Source organism: Ochotona princeps, chromosome 2, assembly GCF_030435755.1.
Source record: "Ochotona princeps isolate mOchPri1 chromosome 2, mOchPri1.hap1, whole genome shotgun sequence".
NCBI lineage: Eukaryota > Metazoa > Chordata > Mammalia > Lagomorpha > Ochotonidae > Ochotona > Ochotona princeps.
In genome coordinates this window covers 112457313-112472526 of record NC_080833.1, presented here as the reverse complement: position 1 = coordinate 112472526, position 15214 = coordinate 112457313, and the positions used below count along the sequence as shown (strand labels likewise).

The window sequence follows — 15214 nt, the reverse complement described above, 5'->3', positions numbered from 1 at the left end:
TCTCCACTAATAGTGTTTTCATATCTACAGTTGTAACCTGATTCCTGGTTGGAGGAGAAGGAACTAGTGTTCCCAATTGTAAATATGAAAACAAAATCAAGATGCAAAACTGACTTACCCAAAGTCATGTAGACGATCATATTTGAAGGCAAAACTCAAATTTCAGTTGCATCATCTATGTTCTGTGAATAAAGACTTGTGATTAAAGGTCTTTCCTTACAGGTTAGATTCTTCATGGGTTATAGTTTTCTGTAGTTCCCTCAATATCTGATATTATAATGATGTGGAAAATACATCTTGAGAGATGCAATAGTTCCTTATACACATATTTTGCAGATTAAATCCCCATAAGAGGAACAATTTATATAAACTGTCATTCTGAAAGTTGCCTTTTGTCTTTGTTGCAGAGAACTTTTAATGTTGTATAGAGTTCCACCCATTTGTTTCTGGATTCGTTACCTGGGCTGCTGCTTGTGTAATATCCATGCAATCATTGCCGAGTCCAAGATCATGAAGCTTGTATCTTACATTTTCTTTCAGGAGTTTGGCTGTTTTAGATCTTACATTTAGGCTCTCATGAGTTATTTTGGAGCATATAAGAAATGGTTCAGTCTCATTCTTTTAAAACCTGGAATTCAGTTTTCCTTGCAATTTTGTTCGAGATAAAGGTGTCAACGCTGCCAAACATTAGTTGATGAACAATGTGTGGCTTTATCTCTAGGCTGTATAATCTGTTGTGCTAGCCTGTATCTGGCTTTATGGAAGCACCATGCTGTTTTGATTACTGAAACTTTGTCTTTATTTTGAAACCAGGAAGTGTGGTCCTTCTAGCTTTGTTCTTGCTTTTCAAGATTGTTTACATTATGTGTGCTCTTTTCTAGTTCCATATGAATTTTCAAATTATTTTTTCTGTGTCTGTAACACTATTACTTGATTTTATTAAACAGTCTATCAAATATGTAGGCCATTTTGGACAGTAATGATGCTTTAAAAATATTGCCTACCATGCTAGAAGCATGGTATGTTCAATTTTTTTAACATCTTTAATTCTTCTGTATTGTTTGGCTTTCAGTGTACAAATGTTTTTACCTTCTTGGCTATTTTTAAGTTTTTTTATTCATTGTGATATAAGTACAAAATGGATTGTTATAACTTGATTTATTTTTCAAGTTGTTCATTGGTAGTATATTGAAATTCAGCTGATTTCATTTAAAAATTTAACATAAAAAGAGATTTTGTACAATCCATAGGTAACAATTCCTTGAAGAACTGTTCCTGTATGAAGTATGAAGACCATACTTCCCTCATACCCCTGCTCTCCCTCAGCTAATTTCTATATGCTGAATTTTTTATCCTGCAATTTTGTTGATTGGTTTGTTCTGTGACTTTTTTTAAATGAAGTCTTCAGAGTTTTCTCTGAGTAAGATCATGTAATTTGCAAGCAGAACTCTTGGCTTCTTTCCTCCTGAGATGCCTTTTGTCTCTGTTTTGCTAACTGCTCTGGATAGGACTTTTGGTACTATAGTGAATGTAACTAGCAAGAGTGGCTTTGTATTTGCAATTTCCTGATCTTAGAGGAAGAGTGTATGGCGTATGATGTCATTGCGGCCATTTCACATACAGATTGTTAGGGTTTAGGGTTAGGGCTTAGGGCTTAGGGTTAGGTCATGCTGAGGCACTATCTATCTATTACTAGTTTGCTGAGGGTTTTTTTTAATGATGAAAAGATACTAACCTTTATCAAATATTTCGTGCATTATTGCAAAGTTCATATTTTTGTTTCATTCTGTTATTGTGGCGAATCATATGTATTGGTTTGCACAGGTAGAACTGTCCCTTGCATCACACTTGCTCTTTTAATTGCTTCTGACTTCAGTTTGTTAGTTAATGTTAGGGATTTTTGTATTTGTAATAATTAATGATATTCACATGTATTTCTGTTTTCTTATGATGTTTATGTCTGCTTGAGATATAAGGATAATGCTGACCTCATAAAAAGTGCATGGAAATGTTTTTCTTCTTTCTACTTTTGAAAGAGTTTAAGAAGGATTGACATGAATTCATGTGATATAGGCAATTATTTTTTAAGATACTTTTTAAAAATTCTGATTTGTTCACTACACTGCTTGTGGGCCTATTTGTCTTGCTTTCTTTTTAAAATAATTTGTGTTTATTGCATGTCCTCCCTCTCTTCTAGGCTATCCAGTTCATTAGTATATAATTATTCATCACAGTTTCTTGTGATTCTTTTGCTTCTGATAGATAAGTTCTAATGCTTCTTTTGTTTATTGTTAGAATTCATTATTTGAAAATTAATTATTTAGAAATAAGGGACGAAGATGTTAAAGGAACTTTATTTCATGTGGAATATATATATAAACTAATTCAGAAATGCAATGTAATAAATTGAATTAGTTTTCCAAACTGTATTTATTGTTGCTGCAAAAGATAAAATATCATGTTATTATAAACAGGATAGTTTATCTTGTTTTAAATAACTTAATTTAATTCCTAAGAACAAAAAGTATTAATTCATAAGAATTCAATGTATAATGCTTAGAGTTGCATCCATGAACTTTATTGAATCTGTTAAAAACCAATCAAAAATCAAAACATCAAATCATTTAAAAATTCTGAAGAACACCAAGTATTCTTTTCTTTTAAACATTTTTCTAATTTTTAAAAAGATTTATTTACTTATTAGAAACTCACAGTAGCTATGGTTGGGCCAGTCTGAGGTCAGGAGCCAGGAGTTTCACCCTGTCTCTCACCTACGTGGCAGGAGTTCAGGTGTTTGGGACATCTTTTGCTGCTCTTTTCAGACCACTAGTAGCGAGTTGGAGCTGCAGTGGGGCAGCTGAAACAGGATCCAGTGTCCATAAAGCCATTGGTGTCACAGGCAACAGCTTAACGCACCAGGCTGCAAAAATGACCTCTTGGGTAATGATTTTGAAAGGTGTTTGACTCACAAATGTTTCTTTTTCCTGAGTTGTTCTATTGTGTAGAAATTAAAAATAGGCTACCTTTTGACCAAAAGGGAGTAAAAGCTCCATCGGTGGTATGGATGAAGGCTGGTATAGAGGCGTCAGAGGAAAATAACATCACAAGATTGAGAAGTCCTGATCTTCACTGCCATTCCCATTTCCTCTTCTGATTCCGTCTGAAGATATCATGCTTCCAAAAACCAATGAATAACAGAGAGAATATGAATGAATATTCAAAGACCACTCTCTTTTTTTATCTGCACTTCTACCTCAGTTCTTCATGAGGGATGTTCTTGACGTCTGTTTCCTAAAACTTAGTCAGTCTAAATATAGAGGAATCACCTTGATCAGTCCTCATTTCAAAATTTGAATAACGCTAAGGACACAGCAGTTTGAAAGTGTCATTTGTACTCCTTTTATTCTACCTTGCCTCCCTGGTCCCTGCCCTCCTCCTGCTGGGTTAAATGGGTTCTTTCCTTACTGAAAAGATTGGGGAAGGATATTCAGTGACCACTCCCCTGGTTTGCCAACATAGCTGAGTCAACCCTAGTAATGGACATCAATGAACCTGGATATGAGAGCAGTTAGATTTCCCAGGCTCAGATGTTGATTCTTCTTGATTCTTTCATGCAGAGCTTGCTAAAGAAACATGACACTTTGGATAGCGACTTTGCCGTCCATGAGACACGAGTGCAAGAAGTGTGTGCACAAGGAGAAGACATCCTGAGTAAGGTAAAGTTTCTCAGAAATTCCAAGTCTGACTGTGAGTTTTGAACTGGGATTGGTCTAAATTGGAGCATCACGAGCACTCTTAATCACAAAGTGCCTGTTTTATGGAATTTATTTTTTAATGGAACTTACTGTTTTCTGGAAATTATTTTTCAGGTTCTTACAAATATATATTTCATCTTTCTTTAAATCAGTTGTTCATTCATTTGCTTTTTTATGTACAACATGATGCTTATAAATATTGTCTTGCTACCTTTAGCCAACCGAATACTATCTAGATATGAAGAAATCTCTCTAACCCTCTAGGGAAGCAAAGGACACTGAAGTTGCTGCATAACTGAAGGATAATTCTTCTGTTAAATGCTGATTCTTCTTCTTTTTTTTTTTTTTACAAAGTCTCTTTGATTGAAGTGTTGTTGATGACTCCTAAACCAAAGGAAAGCCATGTCTTTTAGAACCATGCACACTTACAGATCAACAACACAAGATTCCCAAATGCTGAACTGGAAATAAATTTCTGGGGCATGAATACATTTGACCTAGAGACTACATATATGTGTGTAATATATATATATTATATATATATATTATATATATTATATATATATTCATTTTATATATATATCTCTCTCCACACACAATGGATTATTTAGATTACATACACACACACATACATACTGAGGGAAGGAGGGTTTTAATGACGTTAAAGCATTTGCATTTCTGGCCTTAGACAGTGGTGAGTATGTACCTTCTCTCCATCTCCCCTCACCTTGTTGCTATAGGAAGAAAGTCGAAATAAAGAGAAGATTTCTGCCAAGATAGTGGCTCTGGAGGAAAAGACTCCTTCTCTGGCCAAAGCCATAGCTACTTGGAAGTCACAATTGGAGGATGATTATGCCTTTCAGCATTTTAACTGGAAAGCTGATGTAGCAGAATCCTGGATAGGTACGATGGTTGGGAACAGGGTCCCTGGGGCTGAAGAGTTCCTAATAGAGGTGAGCATTGGGGACACCTATACCCCTTAACAGAGTGCTAGATTCAAGTCCCAGTATTACTCTTGATCCCGGCTTGTATTGCTTGATACTCTGGGAAGCAGCAATGATGAATCCTTGGGTCCCTGCCATCCACGTGGGACACCTGCACGGGGTTCCAGGCTCTTGATGTTGCCCTGACCACTGCAGAAATTTGAGAATTGAACCCATGAGTGAAAGATCTTCTCTCTGTCCCATTTCCTCTCTTTTCATAGCTCCCTTTACTTCTCCCTCATCCTCTCTGCCTCTCTCAAGTAAATAAAGTACAAACCCAAAACTTAAAAATGAGAATCGATCTTAATTGTTCTCTTTTATAGGATAGTCTCTGGATCTCATTTACTCCATGGAAAAAGGATGTTCCCTTAATCACTAGGTCTTATCCTTGTTTGGACACATGTGACCACACACTTAAAGAGATAACTAAATGTTTTGTGATAACAAAACATTTTAAGAAATAAGCTAGGTTTGATTTACTTACAATATGTGCTTAGCATATATTTCATGAGACACTCAAAAATTGTTAGTTCCAGCCCTGTTTTAGTCAATTCATTGTATGGAAGTCCTGAGAAGGCACATGGTTCCCACTGCTACCATATTCCAGTGAATCCTGTAATTACACTTTGAATCCTTTCTTGGTTTTTTTTTTAAGATTTATTTACTTTTATTGGAAAGTCAGATATACAGAGAGGAGGAGAGACAGAGAGGGAAGATCTTTTATCTGTTGATTCACTCCGTAAGTGACCTTAATGGCCGGGAGCTGAACCAATCTGTTTTATTATCATTTTTAAAGATTTATTTATTTATTTTTATTATAAAGGCAGATATACAGAGAAGAGGAGAGATAGAAAGGAAGATATTCGTCCGATGGTTCATTCCCCAAGTGGCTGCAATGGCTGGAGCTGATCCAATCTGAAGCCAGGAGCTTCTTCTGGGTCTCCCACATGGGTGCAGGATCCCAAGGCTTTGGACTGTCATTGACTGCTTTCTCAGGCCACAAGCCAGGAAGCTGTGTGGCAAGCGGGGCTTCCGGGATAAGAACCAGTGCCCATCTGGGATCTGGGCATTTTTAAGGCCACGACTTTAGTTGCTAGGCTATTGTGCTGGGCCCAGTTGAGCCAATCTGCAGCAAAGAGCAAAGAACCTCCTCTGAGTCTCCCACGCTGGTGCAGGGTCCCAAGGTTTTGGGCCATCCTTGACTGCTTTCCCAGGCCACAAACAGGGAGCTGGAAGGGAAGCAGGGCCGCTGGGATTAGAACTGGCACCCATATGGGATCCCAGTGTATGCAAAACGAGGATTTTAGCCACTAGGCTATTGTGCCGGCTGTCTTGTTTTCTTTTATAAATATTCCTTTTCTTGTTACCAGTACTTGTATAAAACCAGCAATCTTTCCCTTATTGGTTGTCTCTGCCTTTTAGCTGACAAGGAAGCTGTCTTGAGGATCGAAGGCAATGGTACGGACCTCTCTGCCCTCTTCACTCTCCTTGCCAAGCAGGTAAGGGCAGGAAGCAAGGATGACGAGATCAGGGAGGCCTGAAGCGCCCATCACACAGAGCCGCAGTCCCCGGGATTATCTATTTACTATTCACATGACTTATGTTTTTGTCTTCCACTTGTAATACTATTCCAATGAACTTTCCTGATATTGGCAATGAGCCAATTTTTCACCTCAGTTCTTGATGCTGTGCTTATCATCTTGTTAGAAAAATAAATTCTAGCTTTTAAATTTTCCTCTTTATTTGTATATTCTTATCAACATATTTTTATAGATTTATAAAAATGATTATTTTTACATTATTTTAGGCTTTTATTATCTTTTGACAGATATGGGGTGATTAGTTCTAAATACGATTCTCAGAATGTCCCACAGTTTTTTTTCTTCTTCTTTTCTGTCTGAATTGAGATAACATTTTAAATTTACACTATAGTATAGAAAGCTTCATATTTCATGCAATGAGAAGTTCAAGAAGCACAAAGTGAAGAGAACTGGTTTTATGAGAATATTGACAATTGATATAAACAATAATGGAATGGAAAAGTAGTCATTTTATTGCAATATAACTTAATGAAGATTTTTTTAAAAATTGACATGGATTAATGATCAAAATTGTAGTCACTCTTCCTTTGTAATTTGGCTTATATAACACAGTTTCCCTCTAAGAAAAGCTTTAGCAACTTTTCACAAAATTCACATTATTTAAAAAATCATTCCTTTGGAAGTTTCTGTCATTTGTAGTTTCTATTTTGAACTATTGATTATTTGGTATTGCACTATTTAGTATCCAAATATATTGAAATTAAACTAAACACATTTATATCTACTTTAAATCAATATATAATATATTATATATATATATATATATATATATATATTTACTTGAACAAGTTACAGAGAGAGAGAGAGAGACAGAAGAGACAGAAATAGAGATCTTTCACCCACTGGTTCATTTTCCAAACCTGGGAGCAAGGACTGTGCTGGCAGACCCCATTATGGGTGCAGGGCCCTAAGACTGTGGGCCATCCTCTGCTGCTTTCCCAGGCCTGTATCAGGGTGCTGGATTGGAAGTGGAGCAGCCAGGACTTGAAGTGGTGCCCTTAGGGGATGTCAGAACCTGAGGTGGATGATTGGCCACTACACTGACCCCAATCCCACTATCATTTAAAAGCATGCTTTATCTTATGTCAGAAATTTGATTTATGTCTTGCAAGTGGTCTTTTTTTAGTGAATATTCTACATGTATTTGACAATAGTATGCATTTATAGTAGTTTATATAATCAATTATGATTATTAATTATGCTGTTTATATACTTCATTATGGGGCTAGATGAAAAGTTGTGCTGCCATTTCAATCTGAAAAGTGTCTCATCTGTCACAGTAGATTTTGGATATCTCTTTCCTACTTCAAAATCAAGGAACAATGAGATTTGAACAATAGGATCCAATTGGAGGATTCTCTTTGAAGCTGAATAAATAAACTATACTCAAAAAAATCATCTTAATGAATTGACACTTTTAAATGTGTTTCTCTTTATTTACTTTATCGTTAAATTTTATTTTCTTTTAATGTTTGAGAGGTGTTTTTTATTTCTATCATTGTTATTATCTTATGCTCATTTAAATGGCAGAGCCACAGAGAGGAGGAGAGGCAGGGGGAGGGAGCTTCTACATACTAGTTCACTCCCCCTTACCACAATGGCTGGAGCTGAGCCAATAAGGGCCAGGAGAGATCCCTGGACCTTGATTAAGGCTGTGAGGACCAAATGACCTGAGCCACTCTCGATTGCTTTCCAAGGCCACAACCATAGAACTGGATTGGAGTTGGAACCCTCAGGAATGAACCAGAGCTGATTTGGGTTGCTGGGAGCCATAGGCTGCCAGAGCACGGCCCATTGACATTTTTTTCTGTTGATGCTTAAGTGTGTTTCATTATAATCTCATGGCTGAGCATTGGTTATTTGCCTGACTTATTGGAGAAGTAAGCCCATTTACATTTAAATTAACTCATAAATTTTCATTTAAAGTTATAATTTAATACTTCTTCTTTCAAAATCCTCTTTTTACTCAGAGTTGAAATAATTCAAGCCATAGTTATTAGCTTTATTGTTTGTATATCATCCTACTTTTAAAGTCTTGGGAATTTCAGTTAAAAACCCGTAACCAGGACTGCTCCTCCTGGTTGGGAGTTAAGGTCAGCGCTGACATTTCAAGCTACCACGTTGAAGGTTTAGCTTTCACATATGGTATGCTTTTGAGACTTGTATTCTCTCTCTCTTTTTTTTAAAGATTTACTTACTTTCATTGGAAAGTTAGATATGCATAGAGGAGGAGAGACAGAGAGAAAGATCTTTTGTCCAATGATTCAATCCCCCAACTGACTGCAATGGCTGGAGTTGAGCCGATCCAAAGCTAGGTTTCTCTTCTGGGCCTCCCAAGGCTTTGGGCCATCCTCAACTGCTTTCCCAGGCCACAAGCAGGGAGCTGGATGGGAAGTGGAGCTGCCAGGATTAGAACCAGTGCCCACATGGGATTCTGGCACATGTAAAGGGAGGGCTGCAGCCACTAGGCAGCCGCTCTGTGCCTAAGACTTGTATCCTGTAGGGTCTAGTAATCTACTACGTTTGAGAGGAGAATATAAACGAAAATTGAACCTGATTTCTTGCATTTTCCTTTTTATGACAGCTCATATTCTGATGGTATCATGTTCCAGAATGTCCACTTTTGTTCTTTCATTTGAAGGGGACTGTCAAAAGCTCTGGGAAAGGTTTTCTCTTCAGCCTGCTTCCCTGTATATCACGTGTGTGAGACAGAAATTCAGAGAAAAAAATTTCTTCGAGGTTCTTTCTATCTGGGTTTTCTGACCCTTGAGTTGTAGCTCCCTGTGTTGTACTGTGATCCCTTCCAAACAGCTGTTTCTGTTTATTTTTATTTTCATGCAGTTTTAAAAGTGTTTCTTAATGAGAGAATTGGCAGTACATGCTGCTTTGTTAAAACTGAAGGTGAAGGGCCCAGCTTGGTAACCTAGTGGCTAAAGTCCTTGCCTTGCACATGCCTGGATCCCATATGGGTGCCGCTTCTAATCCTGGCAGCCCTGCTTCCCATCCAGCTCCCTGCTTGTGGCCTGGGAAAGCAGTCGAGGATCACCAAAAGCTTTGAGACCCTGCACCCACTTGGGAGACCTAGAAGAGCTCCTGGCTCCTGGCTTTGGATCAGCTGAGTTCTCACTGTTGCAGCCACTTGGGGAGTAAATCAGTGGATGGAAGATCTTCCTTTCTGTCTGTCCTGCTCTCTGTATCTGACTTTCTAACAAAAATAAAATAAATTTTTAAAAATCCTTAAGGTGAAGTTTGCTGAATTTTTTGATTTTGATATCAATGTTCTTTTTTAATCATCTTATATTCACAAGGTGAATTCACCCATAGGTATAATATTCAACAATAGAAAATAGGAACACTACATATACAAAGAGTGTTAACAAGAGGTAAAAATGATAGCCATAACCCAAAATTTCCATTTTATTCCTATGAATTTTATACTTTATATTAATTGCCGTATTACAGAAAGAAAAAAACTGATTTTTTTTTTTGAGGCGACTCAGATGTCTGTTAACTGGTGACTAGATAAATAAGATATGGTATATATACATGATGAGATAGTACTCAGCCATAAAAAGAATGAAATCTTGTCTTTTGCAACAAAATGGATGCAACTGATAGCATCTGTAAAGAAGCAGTTTGTATTATACATACCTGAGTAGGCTGTTTGCTACTTTGTGCACTATCCAAGTCCTTAGTACTGCACTCAGACCTAATAATGGCACAGATAAATTGAATGATTGAAAAAAGTGTTGAAAAGGATGTGTGTCATTGAAAGCATTTAGTTTTGATTATGAAGATTTGCAACATTGCATTCTATTCAAATATTCCTTTAATCTTATTTTTTAGGGGAAACCCAGCATTTAATTATAAGACACACACACCTAGACCTTGCATATAGTTCCAGTCCAGACTGTAGTTTAGGGCTCCAAGCTGTATTGTCTTTACTTGATCATCATTCTAACTCTTCCATTATTATCATCTTCTCCATGGTAGAAATCACTAAAATATAGGTATGCTTGGCACATAGACCTTTTCTTGTCATGGCTTCTCTGTTTTACTCAGGACACACTGGATGCCACTCTACAGAGCTTTCAGCAAGAGAGACTTTCTGAGATCACAGAGCTGAAGGACCAGCTGGTTTCTGCTGGACACAGCCAGAGTGAAGCCATTGAGGAACGCCACGCTGCCCTGCTGAAGCGCTGGGAGCAATTGTTGGAAGCCGCTGCTGCCCACAGGCAGAGACTGCTGGAGAAGCAGCTACCTCTAAAGAAGGTAAAGAGAGAGAGAGAGAGAGAGACTTAATCAAGCCTCCATTACCTATAAATTAATCATAAAGTGATAGATATTAGACACCCAATTTACACAATCTATCAATATCTTAATATATTGAAAAAGGTTAAGAAGACATTATTCTTGTCCAAAATGTACTTAATTTTTTATAGATCAATAGAAAGGCTATATATCTGTGTGTGTGTGTGTGAGTGTGTGTGTACATGTGTGTTTGTAGACACACACACATTGTTCAATGGCACATCTGGACTGACATGGACTATGAGTACATGTAGTGGATAGATTGATGAGCCAGTAGGTTAGAGACCTCTGTATGGGTAGAACTCAGTCTTGCAGGAAACCACCCTTGTACTTTTTATAAATCAAATTAAAGAACAATGGGCAAGTCATAAATCATGTTGACATGCTCTCAATTCATGTTGACAGTTCCTGGATGAGAGGCCTTGTAGATATAACGCAAAGTCAGTTATCTCTCCACTTAGGAAATAGATATATTACCATCATCTCCAGAATTTGTGTCTTATTACTATTGAATGAAGTAACACTGAAGTTCACTGTAAGGGCTGGGCACTGTAGCACATCAGGTAAGCCGTCTTGAGGTCCACATGCCTTGTCTTGGAATGCTGGTCTAAGTCTTCACCTCTGCTTCTAATCAGGCTTACTGCTGCTAGTGCACCTGGGAAAGCAGGAGATGGTGGTCCAAGTACTTGTGGCTTTGCCACCCACAGAGGAGACCCAGATGGAATTCTAGGCTCCTATATTCATACTGGCCCAGCCCTACCTTTTATGGGCATTTGGAAAGTGAACCAGTAGGTGGAAGATCTCCCTTTGTCTCTCCCTTTGTCTCTCTGTTCTTTTTCTCTTCTCTTTCCCTCCTTCTCTGCCTTTCAAATGAATAATTTAAGAAAATAATTCAGTATAAACTTTTACTTTCTATATTGGTATGCACGATTAAAATCTTCTCAGTAGTAGCTGCCAACGTATTGAGTGTGGACCATACTGTGTAAAGGTACTTTGAAAAGTCCATGAAGGGCCCAGCAGCGTGGCCTAGCAACTTAAGTCCTCACCTTGAACGCACCAGGATCCCATATGGATGCCGGTTCTAATCCCGGCAGCTCCACTTCCCATCCAGCTCCCTGCTTGTGGCCTGGGAAAGCAGTCGAGAATGGCCCAAAGACTTGGGATCCTGCACCCATGTGGGAGACCTGGAAGAAGTTCCTGGCTCCTGGCTCGGGATCGGCATAGCACCGGCTATTGTGGTCACTTGGGGAGTGAACCATTGGATGTAAGATCTTCCTCTCTATCTCTCCTCCTCTCTGTATATCTGACTTAGTAATGAAAATAAATAAATCTTTAAAAAAGTCCATGAAACAGAAATAATTAGTATTAATTTTATTTTGCTACAAAATAGTTTTAAGTCCATGTTTGTTTACTTTTTGAAAAACATAGGATCTGAAGAAATCAATTCTAAATGAAAGCATAAATGGGCAACTTTACACATAAGTATATGTGCCACAAACACAGCTGTTTCACATCCTCATTCTATTTTGCTTAACTTTCTAACTGTGGGTTGTTTAAAGCTAGTTTTCTGATTATGAAATATTCAGTGAACCTATAATGTAAAAGATGATATAAAGTCTTTTATAGATTTTCATGTCCTTTCTGTGTAGAGAACATATTAACATTTTCTCAGTAGAGAGTGTTGACATGAGTACAAAGTAATCTGGGTCGATTTTCCTCCTTTTAACTTCCTTGTTTCAGAATGAAAACTCATTTTCATATTTTTTCCAGACGAATTTTTTTCAGATGAACAATCTGCTTACCCAAATTCTATGATGAATTTTGTATAGAAAACTATTTTTGTCACCTGCTGTTCAGAAAACTCCGCGCTATGTGTCTCATTCAGTAACACAGACAAGTCATAGGCATTTAGACAACATACACAATGCCAGACAGCAGAATAGGATATATAAATTTATTTTAAGCATGTAGGTTAAAGAGTGGAAAATAGGTGTAAGGGCTAGCTTAAAAAGTTTTAGTATGGCGCTTGTGTTGTGATATAGTGAGTAAAACCATATCCTGCAACACTAGTATACCATATGGGGTAGATAGGAGACCCTGCTGCTCCACTTCCAATCCAGTTTCCTGCTAACATCCCTGGGAAAGCAGCAGAATATGGCCGAAATACTTGGACCCTTATATGCACGTAGGAGGATCAGAAGAAAGTCCAGGCTTCTGGCTTTGGCTTGAAATAGCCCTGACCATTGTGGCCATTTAGGAAGTGAACCTGTGGGTTAAAGCTGCCTTTCAAATAAATACAAAATCTTACAATGAGAAGAGCAGACTGAAATAGAATCAGAAAAGAAGATGAGAAGATTACTTAATATAGTCAAAGACATCAGTAGGGTAAAGTATACAGAAGTTCAAAGCAGAAACAAATGCTTAAAGGGCAGAACAGGTTTGCCTGTTTTCTCATTCAATTACTTTCCACTATTTGTTTATTTGTTTGCGTGTTCATCATGTGCCAAGTTGAACTGGAACACAAACTTTAGATTAAGAAACCAGATAATTGAAAACTACCCTAGTCGTTCACAAAATTTTAGATCTGATATTGCTTTAAAAGTTATTCAAATTCCTCAATTGCACATGCTGGAAAGCATGACTAATTTACAGGATAAAAAAATACCATCAGAAGGACTTTCACCTATAGTTTATACACCCACCACAGATCCTCCAGTTCCCATTGGTTATAGTTCTACCTTTCTAGAATCCTGGCCCTAAAAATATGTGAAAAGTGTTATGATTTTCATTTTCCTTATTCACTTACTCAATTTATTTATTTATTACTTTATTCTGTTTTTATTCACTGTGTCATTTCTCTTTTGAGAGGTTTTTATCAGGAAACAACAGAGGTGTCTTTTTGCCCTCTGCAGGCTGAAGATCTGTTTATGGAATTTGCACAAAGGGCTTCAGCTTTTAATAACTGGTGTGAAAATGCAGAGGAGAATCTGTCAGAACCAGTGCACTGCATCTCTCTGAATGAAATTCGACAACTGAAGAAGGATCACGAAGAGTTCTTGGCTTCTTTGGTTGGAGCTCAAGCCGACTTCAACCATTTGGTGGAACTGGATCAACAAATCAAGGCTTTAAATGTGCCTACTAGTCCTTACACCTGGCTAACAGTGGAGGTGCTGGAAAGGATTTGGAAGCATCTTCCTGATGTCATCAAAGTGAGTGGGGCAGAGCAGAGACTTCTCTTGGCTGGCTTGTGACTTTAGTTTGTTATTTAAGGTAGGAGACATTGGAGAAAAAGAGAGTCATTATTAATAATTATATTAGGTAGCAATCATGAATTGGAACTCACGTTGGGAGATATGTTCACAACCTGATTTATCTTACACCTCACAATTTGGACAGTCTCATACCTCTCAATATCATGCAATGATCTAGGGGAAGCTAGCAGAATTTTTAAGAGGTAGTTTGGTAATAAACTGTGAAAAATTTGTGAGGTCTTGTGCGTGTGTGTGTGTGTGTGTGTAGTCACAGTCATAGATTCCTATTTTCTTAAACTGGATATATTTTCTATTTTGTACACACCTCCAAAAGATTCATTTTAATTTGCTTATTTGTAAGTTTTGTTTCTCTTTAGTAAGGTAATTTATGGAAGGCAATGTTTTAAAGTTTCAGTAAGAAAGCAATCAATACAGTATCACTGTTTTTAAATGACAAGTTCTGCTACTATCCTTCCTTTTGAGGCTAATTTAAATTAAATGTCATCGCTTCCCTCACAGCAAAATGTTGACAATAGAAGAGGTTTGCTTTTATTACCAGTTTGTTCTTACTGGAAGTGATAAAAGCCATTTTCACATTTTGGAGGTGAGAACAGACGGTCCATAAGAAAGACGAACACACGCAAGCTCTTGACTGTGGAAGCTAGGCTAGACTTGGAAATGGAAGATGGACAGCAGAGTTAAAAAAAGATTCTTGTATAAAAGTGAAAGGCATTTAAAGTGTATCCCTATGTCTGTGGTATGGGTTTTAGGAACGGGAACAGGAGCTGCAAAAGGAAGAGGAAAGGCAGATGAAGAACTTTGAGATGTGCCAGGAGTTTGAACAGAGTGCCAGCGCTTTCCTTCAGTGGGTCCTGGATACCAGGTGCTCTCCGTCATCTCCGAAGCTCCTGACTCCTAGGCCACATACACCATTTGCTGTGGGAACAAAATGTGCATGTGAAGGGGGAGCTAAAGGACTTCAAAAGCGTATGATCACCCCTAAAATCACCACGTTGTGCCTGTGCCTTACATTTGCATCTGAATATTGTCTGAAATAATACTTGCAAAATCAGGAAATAGGAATTTCATCCTGCTACCCGCCGTCTATTCTTCTGCATGCTCTCCTTGGCAGTCTCATCTTTCCTTCTGTTGCCTGGAATTGTTGTCTAGATAATAGCAAACCTTTATGTTTACATGCCACCTTGCATTTTACAAATAACATCCATATCCGTTAAACCACTTAACTTTCAGAGCAACCTTGAAAAGTATACAGAGCTGGTCTTATTGCTTCTGTTTCCAAATATGAAATGAAG

At 37.7% G+C, this 15214-nt stretch overlaps 1 protein-coding gene across 1 annotated transcript in view; it reads left to right on the top strand.

The window, feature by feature from the left end:
* SPTA1 (spectrin alpha, erythrocytic 1) overlaps nt 1-15214 on the top strand; it is a 76148-nt gene that overhangs the window by 54866 nt on the left and 6068 nt on the right. Inside the window, exons 40-45 of the mRNA XM_058660488.1 lie at nt 3618-3716; nt 4496-4658; nt 6161-6237; nt 10402-10611; nt 13563-13859; nt 14672-14784. Of these exons, the coding sequence (XP_058516471.1) occupies nt 3618-3716; nt 4496-4658; nt 6161-6237; nt 10402-10611; nt 13563-13859; nt 14672-14784 (959 nt within the window). The remainder of the gene's footprint in view (nt 1-3617; nt 3717-4495; nt 4659-6160; nt 6238-10401; nt 10612-13562; nt 13860-14671; nt 14785-15214) is intronic.